Genomic DNA, 14,841 nt, shown 5'->3' with positions numbered 1-14,841 from the left:
TAGGACTGTGCTGCCTAGAAGTCACCTTCAGACACCTTGGAGGGTCTATAGTAGGTAAACGTAGATAAGCAAATGGAAATTAGCTGTACCAGGGAAGGAGAGGTCAGCATAGGTAGTGAGGAGTGGTTGGGTCCCGGGACAGACTGAGTTACAAAGGGAAGCACATATAAGAGAAGGTAGAGAAACACTCCACTTGCAAATACTGGCAGCTGTGGACAGGAGACATGGACAGGACAGAGGAGAGGGAGATGGCCTGGTTTACCCTCCACCTCCTGAGCCTTCTCTGGGCTGTGGCTGGGACCAGTACCCAGACTGGGAACTCTTGTTGTGAGTACGATGTTTTTTCCAAGGAGATCAAAGAGCCAGTCACCTGGGGAAAGGCAGAGACCTCAGACACTGAGGTCTGCTAATGAGAGATGGAAGTAGAACTTCAGGAATGATGGTTGACGATATAAAGACAGACACTTGGTGACTATTGTTAACCAGACAGAACCACCAGAGGGAGGTTTGGGTACCTGCTGAGGACAGATCATATCCTAAATCTTTAATATGCTTCGTGGCAGAGTGACAAAAAGAAAATGGATGCAAGGACATCAGTGATTTCTAGGAAGGGGCTAGAAATTATGTGAAAGGCCTGTGAGCCAGATTACTTGGAGTTACCAAATTAAAAATCGCTTTCTTAAAAACATGAGTTATTTGAGAAGATGTAGGGACTAGCTGGCCTCCAAAGAAAAATCTCAATGTTTCCTCCAATTCTCTTTAGTCACTTGGGATACCAATGCTAATCAAATCTCCTAAAAGGTGTAAGAGACACAGGAATCATGTTTCTGAGAAGGAACGAAGGTTCAGGGATTGGTAAGTGGCTTTTCTCTCCTCAGCCGTCCCCTCCGCACAGCAGCCCCTGGTGGATGGCATACAGGTGCTCATGGAGAACTCGGTGACCTCATCCTCCTTCCCAAACCCCAGCATCCTGATTGCCATGAACCTGGCCGGAGCCTACAGCGTGGAGGCCCAGAAGCTCCTGACGGACGAGCTCATGGCCAGCGACACAGCCAGTGAGACACCTGAACCCCTCACATGCTTCCCTGAATCTTGCACGCCGCTCGCCACCCCCAGATCCCAACTTCGTGTCCCTCCACCCCAGTGTGCCTCTGATTGTACCTTAACTATCCATGCACCTTTCCCTACATACCTGTAAGGTACCTGGAAAGAAATATGGGGCAAGTCAGAGCATTCGTGGAGAGGGACAGTAAGGCAGAGAGAGTGCTAGACTAGATGTCAAAAGACCAGGCTTCCAGTCCTGGCTCTGCCACTTATTAGCTATGTGACCTCGAACAAGTCACTTAATCCTGCTCAGCCTCACCTTCCAGAAGATTCTAATAACAGTAACACAACTACAAATAATAACAATGATAATAAATAATCTCTGTTCTGCCTACCTCCCAGGAATTGTCTTGAGCCTCAAGTTAGATATTAAAGCTTAAATTATTTTGTAACTATAAATTTTTATGTATAAGATTGTGTAGGTATTCTTGCTGCTTTTCTAATCAAATGCCAGGGATTCTTGATGGACTCATCTGTCTGTACAGAGGCCACTAGACTAAATACAAATATTTCCTTAAGTATTTTTTCCTGCATTTTCTTTGGAAAGGCAGATTGAAAAACTACTCACACTATTAAAAAGTCAAAATGATCTGGATAAGAAGCAGAGACCCATGTTCAACATCTAATAAAAAAAAAAATTAAAAGAAGAAGCAGGGAGCTCAGTCCTGGCCCCTGGTGGTCTCTTCCCTTAGAATGTCTTTGTCTAACTGCTTTGTTCTCTCTTCTGCAGACCTGACCACTGGTCAACTCGCCCTCACCATTATGGCCCTCACCTCCTCCTGCCGAGACCCTGGGAATAGAGTATCGATTCTACAAAAACAAATGGAGAGCTGGGCACCTTCAAGTAGGACCTCGTTAGAAGGGAGGGGAGAGTGAGGCGCGTGGTCCTCCCTGGGAATTTTAGACCCAGGAAGGGAAAGGGTGGGGTGGGGAGAACGGAAAGTTAGGAAACAGACACATGCACCCTTCACTCTGGTCCCTCTGATAATCCTACAAGTGAGAGTCTCTTCCAATCCAAAATGATCTAGAAAAGACCAGTACCCGGGGGACAGACTTGTCAGGCACCTCCTGTCTGAAGACAGCATCATCCCTTTTATTCTATCCAAATGCCAGATGACACTCAGAACACTGAAGCTGCCGTTTGCCAATACTGTGTCTTTCCTCGGGGATGGGTTTTCTAGCAATTTCTATTTAAAAGTTTTGGCTGTTCCTTGTTCATAAATGTCCTCATCATGTTGAATGTTAGTCTAATGAAGGTTCTCTATCCCCTTGTGAGGCCTCAACGTGGAAGCATCAGCCTTCTATGGGCCCAGTCTGGCGATTTTGGCACTGTGCCAGAAGAACTCCGAGGCAACCTTACCAATAGCAGTCCGCTTTGCCAAGACCCTGCTGGCCAATTCCTCTCCCTTCAACGTGGGTGAGTAGGTCGCCACTGCCTTGAGCTGGGGACACCAGAGGCACAGAACACTGCATGGTGCAGCTGGCGGGGAGGTGAGAGGGGAGAGCTTCGCGTGGAGGAGGAGCTGAGGACTAGCAGCGTGTCTGTAGGTGGAAGCTACTTAGTAAAAGTTTGTTGGACATGTGAGTTAAGGAGTACATGAAGGAAGAGGACATAGTAACATGTAGCAGCAAGGACAATACTTGAAAGGTTCTGAGGAGTAAATGAAATCATGTCACCAGGATACAGTAAGGACACAATAAATGTTAGCTGTTCATTCGTTGTGGTGGTGATTTTGGTGTCTTACTTCCCTGTGATTCGCAGACACAGGAGCAGTGGCAACTTTGGCTTTGACCTGCATGTACAACAAGATGCCTGTAGGTTCAGAGGAAGCTTACAGAACCCTGTTTGGTCAGGTACTCAAGAATATTGTGGAGAATATCAGCCTAAGGATCAAAAGCGATGGCATCATTGGAGACATCTACAGTACTGGCCTCGCCATGCAGGTAAACACATCCCGGACACTCTTGGTTGGGTCTGTGCCAATAAGCCTGGACTGTGGGATCAAGATTCCAGGCTTCTGCTAATATCTCTGTGAAAGTACAGCTAGTATGACTGGAGGTATATTCCCTGTAGTACCTGTTCCTCAGTTTATCTACTGGTAAAATGCAGGTGAATATTAATTCCTTCCTACCTTATGGGTAAAGTGTGAAATTCCATATTAACTCATTTCCCTTCCTTGGGGAAGAAAAAGAAACAAGAAATCAAGACATTTATTAGTTTATTATTAATAATGATCAATCCATTCATAATGTTTACAGACTATTGAAAGTTTGATGTATAAACAAACAATAAGGATACTACAGCAGGTCCTCAAAAATATGGAATTTTCTGATTCAGTCTCACCAGCCACGTGTTCTTTTGTAAGCCCTTTATCCTGATCCAGAAAAGGCAGATTTTTATTCAAAATGATGAGTGAAAATGATCCAAAGTTGACTCGACCTCGCAAAAACCCCTAGTAAGTGGTAGAGCCAGGTCTGTCTGATGGCCACATCCATACTCAATCCTATGCTTCCCTAGCATGTATTCCCAGGCTTGGATTCTATAAGATTCTATAAGATGTTGGATTTGATAGACCCAAATCCAACACCCTGGCCCCACCCTAGTTGATTAGGACAGCATCCTTCATGGAAGGCAGATGCACCAATGAGAGTGGGCAAAGATAACCAACTAGGATCAAAAATTAAAAAGCCATCTGTGGCCAAATCCTTTAATCCAAACTAAGAAGTTTGAGTCTCAAAATATCCTGTGGGATTAATATAAAATTGCACCATAAACTCCCCAGCCCAGAAAGCCCAGGAAAGAAAAATACATGAAGTTATGATGCCAGCCCTAAACCTAATATACCTCTGGAACTCTATTAGAAAGACATTGTCTTTTGAAGAAACAATAGAGACTGGTATAGATATTCCACACAATAAAAGTTAGAAAAGAGCCTAAACAGCCCAGGAATTAGTTCATGTTAAATACAAGAGTAAAAACAAAGCTCTCACTCCAATGGCATGGTCAATGAGATTCTTTCCTAGAACAAAACTCTGGTTTTTTTCCACGGCCGAATCATACAAGAGCATTCCAAGGGTTTGGATCTATAAAGCTTTGTGGAAGAAAAAAGACAATATGGAAGGGATATAAAATGTTTCGCGGCTGGGGAGGTTGTGTGTGTGAATTGCTTAAAATAACCTTGCTCAACTTAGCACCAGAGAAGTGTTTACTTTTGCTAATTTGGTTTGTGAGTTCTGTCTGGAATTTTATCACCTAATAGGTACACTCTGATAAGCTGTTCTTGGGAATTAAAGCTTTGCCCATCAAGAGGCAAGATCTCATCCATAACCAGATACCAAAGGCCAGGTGGCTTTCCTGTTAATTGGGGTCCTTAATCTCTTCCTACCCTCCTTACTGCCCTATCCGGAGTTTACCAAGGCAGCCTGAAATCTGAAATCACCAGCTGTCTAATACATAACGTTTTCTAATCTAAAATGTTCTGGTGTAGAAAATCAAAGGGCCCTGGAGCTATAACAACTTGGGTTTGAACCCCAGACCTGGCACCCTCTCAGGCAAATATTGAAATTCTCTGAGTTTCATCTTCCCTATAATAGCAAGGTTGTAACTAGGTTAAATAAAATGTGGTATGCAAAAAAAAAAAAAAAATCATAGGCACAATGTCATGCTTAATAATTGTTCCTGGTCTCTCCCAGCAGAACAGTAGTGCTGTTAAACCTCCTTTTCAGCCTATGCTCCAAGATGTGCATGCCCTTCAAGTGGCCCCGGGGACCCTTGTCCCTTCCCAAAGGCACTCATGAGGCATTTCCTCTGTTCTAGAACTGTTCTTTCTTCCATCAATATTTGGCTGCTTTCAAGTTTCCTCTGATAGGAAGTTAACCTTGAAAAGGGATCTGATAAACCTCTTGAAAAGTTACTGATGACCTCTAACAGCTTAATGTATTACTCCTCTCTAGAGCGTTGGCATTGGTGATTTTAATCCCAAGTGGCTACATCTTGCTTAGTGGAATTTGGGAGATGAATATGGCAAGTGGACAAGATATTGTTGCTGGGGAGTACCTGAGGCCCCTTTAAACCAAACTGCCTTGTAAAGTGGCCTCTGTCCAGAGCCATGGTTCACAGTTGCCAAGGTCAACAATGATGGTCACTACTGTCTGGTTCTGATACTACTGCCCTTGGCTGAGAAAGCCATTTATGACTCCCCTCTTCTTTCTCCTGTTGCCCAACCCAAGCTTCAGGTGAATCAGTCTTCAGCAATCCCGGCCCATTAACATGCTTTGGTGGCCGCAGTCAGCACAACTCTAAAGGGAGAGGTGGTAATGGCAGCATCCACATTACACACTACAAAATGCTTTTGTATGTTAGTCCTTCCAGACCTCGAATGATCTCCCCAACTGTAGGCAGAAATTATGATTTCTATTTTACCCATGAGATATAAAACTCAGAAAAGTTACATGGATTTCTTGGTGTATTAATCAAGAGCCATTTTGCAAGTAACAAAAACCCAAGTCATTTTTGCTCAAAAAAAAAAATAGGGATTCAATATTTCATATACAATGGGAACTCCAGGGCTGGATTAGGCAGTTTCAGGAATAACTAGAAAAAAGGGCTCAAATCACGATATCAGGGGTCACTGTTTTTCTGTCTCTTGGCCCTTCTTTCCTCATTCTCTCCTGCTGCATGGCTTCTTCAAAGTAGCTGAAGAAAATGGTCTCTAGCAGCTCCATGTTTGCTTATATGATCTCAGTTGAATAACCCCATCACGAAAAAAAAAAATGTTACTCTCTCTCAATGTCTGTATGTCAGGGAAGGACTCTGATTAGTACATATGTGCACCAGTCGCTGTTACCAAGGGGATGGTGCATTATCATCAGCCCAACCCAGGCCACAAGTCTACCCTGTGGCCAGAATTGGGAAGCCTCTGATTGATGGTCCTGACAAGATCACAAAGTGAGGGAGAAGTCCACCAAAGGGTGTGCATGACAGTGCAAAACATGAGGTCTATTCTGTTTATGTGGCCAGGTTGTCCTAGACTAAAGCTCCCTCTGGAGCTTGTTTTGCCCAGCTCTCACCCTCACTCTGCGTGCAAGAATTGTTAGTAAATATGGCAGCCTAATAGTGTTTACTGGATCTGGTCATTGCACAGATATTCGTATGTGACTACTAAGTGATAGACACTGTGCTAAGTGGTGGAGATACAGCACTGAAGAAGACAAATGTAGTTCCAAACCTGTGTAGCTTCGGTTTTGGATTCTAGGTGACTGGGTGATCACAACAATTAGTGACCAAGTCTGTCTCTTATAAGGTGTGTAAGGGCCAACTCTCAGCATCTGTGCCTAATCTCTCTCTCTCTCTCTCTCTTTCTCTCTCATCCTGTCCCAGGCTCTCTCTGTAACACCTGAGCAACCTAACGAGGAGTGGAACTGCGAGAAGACTATGGATATAATACTTGATGAGATTAAGCAGGGGAAATTCTACAACCCCATGGCCATTGCCCAAATCCTCCCTTCACTAAAAAGCAAGACGTACTTAGATGTGCCTCAAGTGTCTTGTAGCCCTGGTAAGAATTCTTTTAATATCTGCCTCTCCTTATGTCATAAACCAGTGACTATGCCAGGAATAATATGTGGATCATTGTTAAGTGGCATACAGTTGTGTTATGTCCATTATTCTCATGTGGGTAGAGCATTCCTGACTTCCAATCCCCAAGAGTATATGCTGGCACACAGCCATACCATCCTGCCCTCAGAATTCAGCCCCCCACGTCTACTTCATTCATCGTACATTTATGGGCAAAGCATTTTGTGGGACACTATGGAAAGGAGAAGGTCCATGGTCCTAACAACCAAATCACATATAGCTTCATTCATTCATTTGACAAATGTACCACCAAACATTATGTAAATCTTATCATATCTGCTCTTTACAAAGTCAGGAGACAGATATATAGACAAATACTACAATATACGGGAGAAAGATATAAGTATTAAATAGAAATTAAAGCCACATACTGTGCAAAAGCAAAAGAAAAGTGGTGACCCATTGTTGATTTTGTTTGGGAGGCTTAATAGAAGAAGAGAGTTCATATTTAAGCTGAGCCTTAAAGATCTAAATATGAAAACTTGATGCTCACAGCACACCAACAAAATGGGGTAGAAACTCTGCATGCTATTTTTTAATTAGAAATATCTTTATTTTATCCAATTACTAATGTAATTCAGAAATACTTAAAATTCAACCTTTGCAGAAATGTGCATTTAGCAAGTGAGGAGTTCTGTATAAAAATTTTATCACCTGAGAGATAACTAGTGTTTGGTATGGATTCCTCCGACTCTTATTTTTAATCAAATACTAAAACAAAGTATTATTTCTCTCACATTATATGGACTTCTTAAGACAAGAAGATATTAATAGGCTTATTATCTATCTCAATTCAGAATCTACAGAGACCAAAATCAAGCAAACTGATCCCAATCATACCAAACACTACCACATTCACCTAACTCCTTAGGCGGCTTCCCAACAATTTCCCAGCTTTAACGAGGTGGCCATGGAGTCCTTCCCAGGATTCTACACTCATTGTTCAAGTACTTTGTTAAATTGTGTGAAACTCACTATTTTCATGAAATGTTTTCTGGGATGAGTTACCGATAACAGAGATTTTCACCCATAATACAAACCGCATAATCTTTGCTCTTCACAGGTCATGAGGTGCAACCAACTCTACCCAATGATCTTAGCCCTGTCCCCACCTCAACATCCAACATCACTGTCACATACACCATAAATAACCAGCTGAGGGGGGTAGAGCTACTCTTCAATGTGACCATCAATGTTAGTGTGAAAAGTGGATCGGTGCTACTTGTTGTCCTTGAAGAAGCACAGCGCAAAAATTCCATGTTCAAGTGAGTGTTACAAGTGGTGTTCACCATTCTCTCCAGGTTTAACCTGAATTCCAATTCTCTCTCTCTCCCTCTCTTCCTTCATTTTCTTACTTTGTTTTTCTTTTGATAATTTAACAAATTTTTATTTGACAGCCTCTTGAGGAGCTTGCAATCTAGTAAATAGGCAAGGCTCTCATGAAGAATCAAATCATACAGGTCAATATATGACAGAGTTTTAAAAACAGAAATTCAGAGGAGGGAAAGTCCATTGTGGATTAGAATAGTCAAAGAAGGCTCCATGGCTTTGGACCACAAGGAATAGGTACTACTTAGGAAGATGTGGGAAGGGGTTATTGTAGGAAGAAGAACAAAGCATTTGTAGGAAGAAGAACAAAGCATTTGTGGGTATAACAAAGCATTTGCAATGAAGTAAGCAAAAAAATTGGGGTCAGCAAACAAGGCAGCTTGACTAGAGGAGAGAATACACGACTGAATTGAGTGAGTGATGTCTTCAAGGGTAGGCTGGGTGATCATGTAAAAAGCTGAAATGCCTGACTAAGGAGACTGGACTTCATTTTACAGGGAAGCATTGCAAGCTTTTGACTAAGAAAATCCATGTTGTAAAATGTTACTTTGGTGGTGAGAATAGAAGACAAGGGTGAAATCTAGGGCACGACTACACCAGTGAAGCTGTGAAGTGATGAGGACCTTATCTAGGATAAAGGGACTCACACCAAGGAAGCCTCCACAGGGCTCTGTGAGTGACCACATGTGGAGGTCAAGAGAAAGAAGCTTCAGAACTATTCACAGGAGTGTTGAGAAGAAAGAACACCTTTCAAAAAAAGAGATTTAATTCCTTAGACATGTTTAATGGTGGGTCATCAAAATAGAAATATCAGCAGGCTTGGGGAAGTATAGATGAAGTTCTAGGAAAAGACATCAGGACAGGCAAAAAATATTGGACAGTCATCTGAAAGAGGTGATGTCTGAAGTTAAGGAGCTGTGCAATGGGTGACAGACACATGCACCCAATAAAACCATAAGACAGATCCAATTATCCCCACTTTACAGATAGAACCTTTAGGCCCAAAGAAGCTAAGTAACATTCCTAAGACCACATAATGTGTAACCAATAGAGTTGAGAGCTGAACCCAAATTGGACTGATTCTAAGGCTCATGCACTTTCCATGCCACTGTCAGGGAAGAGCAGGATACAGAAACAAATCACAGAGGAGAAAATTAAACTTTGGGAAATGTTTATAGTTTGTAAAAAGAGGAAGTGGTAAGGAAATATGGAGCAGTCTAAGCTAAAGGAATAAAGAAGTGCCAAGTCATGAACAAGAAAAGAAGAGTTGCTTTGAAAGAATAGAAGATATGATCCAAATCCTGCAGAGAGATGTCAAGGAGGAATACTGACAAAAGCCAAGGAAGTGACAACTGAGTGATACTACAGGGGAATCTATTCCACCAGGCTCTGTTGAGCACATTGTATCTGCTGCCCACTGCATGGCGCCATAACTTTCCTAACTTATAGAGGCAGGTCAGGATAAAAGTTGCACTTCAACTCCTCTGAATATATTATACTATACTTCTCTGTGCTTAGCTTTAATTGGGCCTGATTTTTCTTTTTCTGGTTGTAAATGCAATAAATATACATAGCATAAATTTTGATGGAAAAAGCATAAAGAAGAAAACAAAAATAATCTACAATCCTTCCACAATATAACCACTGCTAATATTTTTTATAATTTTGTAGATTTGTTTTTTCTACGCATATTACAAATAGTTGTAATCTGTCAGCTACATGGGACAAGCAGCTATTTCATGTAAACTTTGTTTCTCATGATTTCACTGAACATTAGTATGCATTTTCCCATGTTACTGAAGATTATTGAAAAATATAATTTTCATAACTTCCAAATAGTCAATCTTGGATATTCATTGCATTACTCATCTAATTATTTGCCCATTGTTGGACATTTACATTTTTTTAATTTGCTTACTGATAGGTGTTTAAAAAATCCATTCATTTTAATTTCATTTAATTCCAAGTGAATTAATTTCATATTCATTAGTCATTTGCATTTTCTCTTTTGAGCATGATTTTATCTTATCTTTAAAGCATTCAGGATGTCTCTGTCCCCTTCATCTTATCCCCTTATTGCCTGACCTAAAGTGAGTAGTAATCAGACATGATTTTTTTCTTAGATTTGAAACTACAATGACATCTTGGGGCCTCATGATCTCTTCTATCAACAATATTGCTGAGAATATTAATCACAAGACATACTGGGAGTTCCTTAGTGGCACAACACCTTTGGATGAAGGTGAGAGAAGAAAAGGAATGGGCACTTCTTCTATAGTTTGAAGGCTATGTTCCTTAATTCTTTTATTTAATTAATTCATTCATTTAATCAGTAAATAACTGTGAAATTCTATATGTATATACAGTAGTTGTATATAAACTAATTACATATATATCTATAAGCATATATTATATGTATATATATACAGCCATTAGATAGATCAATTCCATATGTATTAGTGACTCTCTTTTTACTGAGAAGGAAACTAAGTCTTAGAGACATGAAAGGGACTAGTACAATGCATGCATTTAGTATGTGAGAGCAGATAATCAAACCCAGATTTTCAAACCCTGGGACAAGTTTGCTTTCTACAATAGTTTCGCTCAGAATTTATTCTTCATCTTCTTTTTGCTGTAATGGTTTTTTAAAAAGAAGGATGTTTGTGTGTTCATGTCTGTGTGGAGAAAGCAGGAAGAATAAAACTCAGGCTTCGGCAAAACCTTAATGCTTGTTAAAGTTTTTGCACAAATATTAAAATATTCTCCAACTTAAAGAGCACTGGCATATGGTTTTGTCTAAGCATGATGTTACCTAGTTAACCTGAGGTTGTCACCATACAAAGACATGTAAAGCCAAATTCACAGTAGAGGAAAGGTCATGGTTTGGTACAGATGCTTCATTATCCAATATTACAATGGGAGAGATATTTTTCTTAGAGTCTATCATGTATTCAAGAAAATCTGGCCAGTCAGAATTCGTAGAATTGCAGCAAAGCATATAATAGAGATCTTGGAGTCACACAGGGCTTGGTTAGAATCTCCTTCCCTTATTTTCTAGCTACACGAGATAAGTAATAAATCTCTGAGCTACAGTTTCCACAGCTATAAAATGAAAATAGTAATAACCACTTCTTGTGTTCTTATGAAGATTAGAAATAATGTGCTTAAAATGATTAAATAGAATCCCTTTTGTATGTCATGTGTTCAAAAACGGTAATCATCAATGTTATTATTAGTTTTCCAACCATCTTTATCTCAAGAAATTGCCCCAGGAACTTAAATCAGCTTCATTTTTATGTCTGCCAATTACTTTTATTCCCTGGGAGAAAGAATAGTGAAGAGAAAGGCCTCTGGAATCCCAAAAGATTTAGGCCTGAAATTATCATTCTTTCTGTTGCTTGTGCCCGAAACATCATGGATATTGTCATCATCTATGCTTGGTTTCCTGAAAGACAAGAAGTCTCAACATGCTGCTGTATTTTATTTCTTACATATCTTCAAAAATGAGCAAGAGGTCCTCCCTTGAATGTTCTAACTTTGGCTTAAAGAAGCCATTTTAACAATAACCATCACTTACTGCACAATTAATATGTGTCAGGTACTGTATTAGGCACCCAACAGTCATTATTTCTAATTCTGAAAATAACTCTTCAGAATAAATATTATTAACAAAACTTTAAATGTGAGGAAAAAGAAACATATATCTTAACAGTTTTACCCAAAGGCACAGTCCACAAAATGGCAGCCTGGAGACTGGAAACAAGAACTCCTTAAATCCAATTCCATGTTTTTTCCATACTAATCAAATTGCCTGTTTATCTCTGGGATGATTTTACTCCTTTAACAAATTTAATGGGCTGATCCTTGGAGGACGGGGTGTGGAGATGGTTACATGTAGCTCAGTCTCCTCACGTTACTCTGCTTATTTCCAGGGGTTGCTGACTACATCCCCTTCAACCATGAGCACATCACAGCCAACTTCACACAGTACTAAGGAGGAGGCAAGTTCAGCATCCACTGGACATCTCCAAAAGGATGGGTGGAATTTTTCCCACTTCATTTCAAATCTATGCAAAAAAGTGAATATCTACGATGTCACTATATTCCTGGTCAAAACATGGAAAACCACTACGTAGAATAAAGATGCAAAGTTCACTGGAGTCTCAACCTCTGTGACCCATGAAAATAAAAGTTCTAGCTTCTCGATGTAATGACTGCCAGTCATGATTTAAACCTAAGATGAGGGGAAAAAGAAAAGTCCAGCTGATTTTTTTGGAGATTATTTTTGGAGATTGAATCTTTGTGATTAAGCAACACATTCCCTAATTCTACAAATGAAATATTTTTTAAATCTTTTATTTTTTCTTATACCAAGTACTCTTTTTCAAATCACCTAATGTAAACATACGTATATACATATATATATAGACACATGAAATGACCAAACTTATTTCATATGAAACTTTCAGAGAGTTCAGGACTAGCTAAATGATGTTATATCATAACTCTTCCCTTTCATTTCTGATGTTTGTTCTGGGTAAAATCAAAGTAAAATATATTTTATATAATTTATATATGGATTATGTAAATATAGTCTATATCCAATATATATTTTATTTGATAGATATAGGTCTTTGAAAAAAATTTAAGCTTTCAAAGACAATAACTCTACTCTTGGCTGGAGGAGTCAACACTGGTTGACAAACCTTCTACAGAAGGATATGAAAATTTGCATCAAAAGGCCTAAAATATACTCACCTTTGACCCCAAAAAATCCCAATTCTGAAATTTGTGCAGAGGAAAGAATCATAAGAGGACTCATAGATATACAAAATCAAAATTTCAGCTGTGACTATTAGAAAACAGAGCTTAGGTTTACAGCCATACTACATGTCCTAAAACTGAACCCCAGAATTATATAGACTGAGCTGCCCAGTCACAGGCCTCCCCTCCAGGCATTTCAGAGCAAATACCTGCTCTCCGGTAACAATCTGGCTCCCAGAGAAAGAGGAGTGAGCCACCCAGGCCCAGATCCTCATTTTAAACACATCTATTAGGTAAATTGCTCTATCCTAGAAAAAGGCCAGGGCTGTCACTGTAATGGAAGGAAAACGCGAGAGTGGTGAATAAAGTGCTCTCTCATAACATATAAGGTTTATAATATGTACAAAATAGAAATAACCTGTTTTCTAAGTTTTATGCATAAAACATATATTAATAATAATTGAGCAACTGGTAAATGGGAAAAAAGATTTTAAACAAAGATGATATTTGTTTTCTTAACAATAAATTGAGCAACCAAAGTGTGTGTGTGTGTGTGTGTGTGTGTGTGTGGGGAAGAGTTTTGCCCCCAGCTTTTGCTCTAATAATAGGAAATTGGAGAACAAGGGTAGAGGGGAGACAATAGAGGGCAATCACAGACTGGTTTTACATATGAAAACCTTGTTCTAGCTACCTACTTAGGCATTAACTCTGGGTCCGTGTTCATCTGTATTGGCAGGACTGGGCACAGGGGAATGAGGTTGACACTGGTTTGCTAAGACGAGTTGCAATTCTGCTCTGAGGAAGTGCTTTAAAATGTATTTATATTTGCATACATTGTAAAAATAAAGGTGGCTGTCATAAGTGATAAAATGAGAAAATATTGCAAAAGAAAATCATCTGTGAGTACCTTGAGGTGGAAAGTCATAACTTTTGTTTGTAAAATACATCTATTTCTCAAGACATTTCAATTTTTTATGTGTTCCCCATACATTTTCTAGTTGGTTTCCATTTGTCATTATCTTACAGATGAAGGATTTCTACTCTTTCCTTGTTCATTTGGGGACTATTATGCAGTTTAAGGATTTTCCCTAGCAATGCTTTTCTTGCTTCTCTTGCCCCTAATTCTTATCTTGTGGTTATTTATCACCAGTATATTATCTAAGAAGAAATGATTAGGTGACTTATTATTATAATATACAGGACCCAATTTTTTTAAAGAAAAGATGGCAACACCAACTTACTAAACAAAAGCCAAGACTAGCTGCATATACGTGGAAAGTATTTATCAGAGAGAAACCTAATATTACCTCTGAAGTTCTTCTCATTATTTTACAGCTCCTACTCACATTTTCTCATAGTCCCACAACCAAGGACTATTTTTGCTTAATAATATATCCCCACCTAGCATGACACCTGAAATCAAAATATATATTGAATTAATGCATTATTTCAGTTCAGAAAAATTACAGTTGGAAAACATAGTTTGCAGATACAGGGTGAGAAGAAATCTGGACTAGGAATCAAAACATTTTGGGTAGTCATCCTGTATTTGCTTTCAAACAAGCTGAGTGACCTGGACAAGTCTCTAAGTAATTCAAAGTTTCTTCATCTATAAAATGAGGGATTTAACATTGAATCATCTCTAAAATTCTCTTTCATTTGGAACAGTCTTAAGAATTGTATTCTGTGAGATATGTATATTGTTTATAATAAGCTATCTACTGTAATGTATTGGCTGTAATGGAGAACAATGAATTAAAGTGTAACAGTTCCCTCCAACCATAATCACGTGTGTGTGCTCATTATTGCATAATGCTAATGCCCAAGCATGCATTGGTTCCAATTTCAGTGATTATAATGAGCACTTTGTGACCTCTACTGGCCATAGATGGTAAAGCCTGAGCTTTCTTTAAGAGAGTGGTCCATTATGCATAACTATTAATATTTAATATTTTTGTGAAGATGCAGGGGAGAAAAGAGGGACAACTGCTAGCAAATACTTTTCT

General features: G+C 39.5%; 1 protein-coding gene across 1 annotated transcript; it reads left to right on the top strand.

Moving 5' to 3' along the window:
* The first annotated feature begins 248 nt into the window (after positions 1-248).
* CBLIF (cobalamin binding intrinsic factor) lies at positions 249-12,065 on the top strand. Its single transcript, XM_069470070.1, has 9 exons — positions 249-327; positions 879-1,055; positions 1,835-1,948; positions 2,381-2,521; positions 2,867-3,048; positions 6,485-6,662; positions 7,806-8,007; positions 10,195-10,313; positions 12,004-12,065. The coding sequence occupies exons 1-9, from the start codon at positions 249-251 to the stop codon at positions 12,063-12,065; spliced, it is 1,254 nt and encodes a 417-aa protein (XP_069326171.1).
* The last annotated feature ends 2,776 nt before the right edge of the window (positions 12,066-14,841 follow it).

Source organism: Eulemur rufifrons, chromosome 6 (assembly GCF_041146395.1).
Source record: "Eulemur rufifrons isolate Redbay chromosome 6, OSU_ERuf_1, whole genome shotgun sequence".
NCBI classification, from domain to species: Eukaryota; Metazoa; Chordata; class Mammalia; order Primates; family Lemuridae; genus Eulemur; species Eulemur rufifrons.
Note: the sequence above shows the minus strand (reverse complement) of the source record. Positions and strands in the feature narration are given on the sequence as shown.

Excerpts from the sequence above, each read along its gene's own strand:
- CBLIF (XM_069470070.1), top strand. The coding sequence starts at position 249 with ATGGCCTGGTTTACCCTCCACCTCCTGAGCCTTCTCTGGGCTGTGGCT. Across the intron at positions 1,056-1,834 it reads CATGGCCAGCGACACAGCCA|ACCTGACCACTGGTCAACTC; the intron begins GTGAGACACCTG and ends TCTCTTCTGCAG. Across the intron at positions 8,008-10,194 it reads CGCAAAAATTCCATGTTCAA|ATTTGAAACTACAATGACAT; the intron begins GTGAGTGTTACA and ends TTTTTTTCTTAG.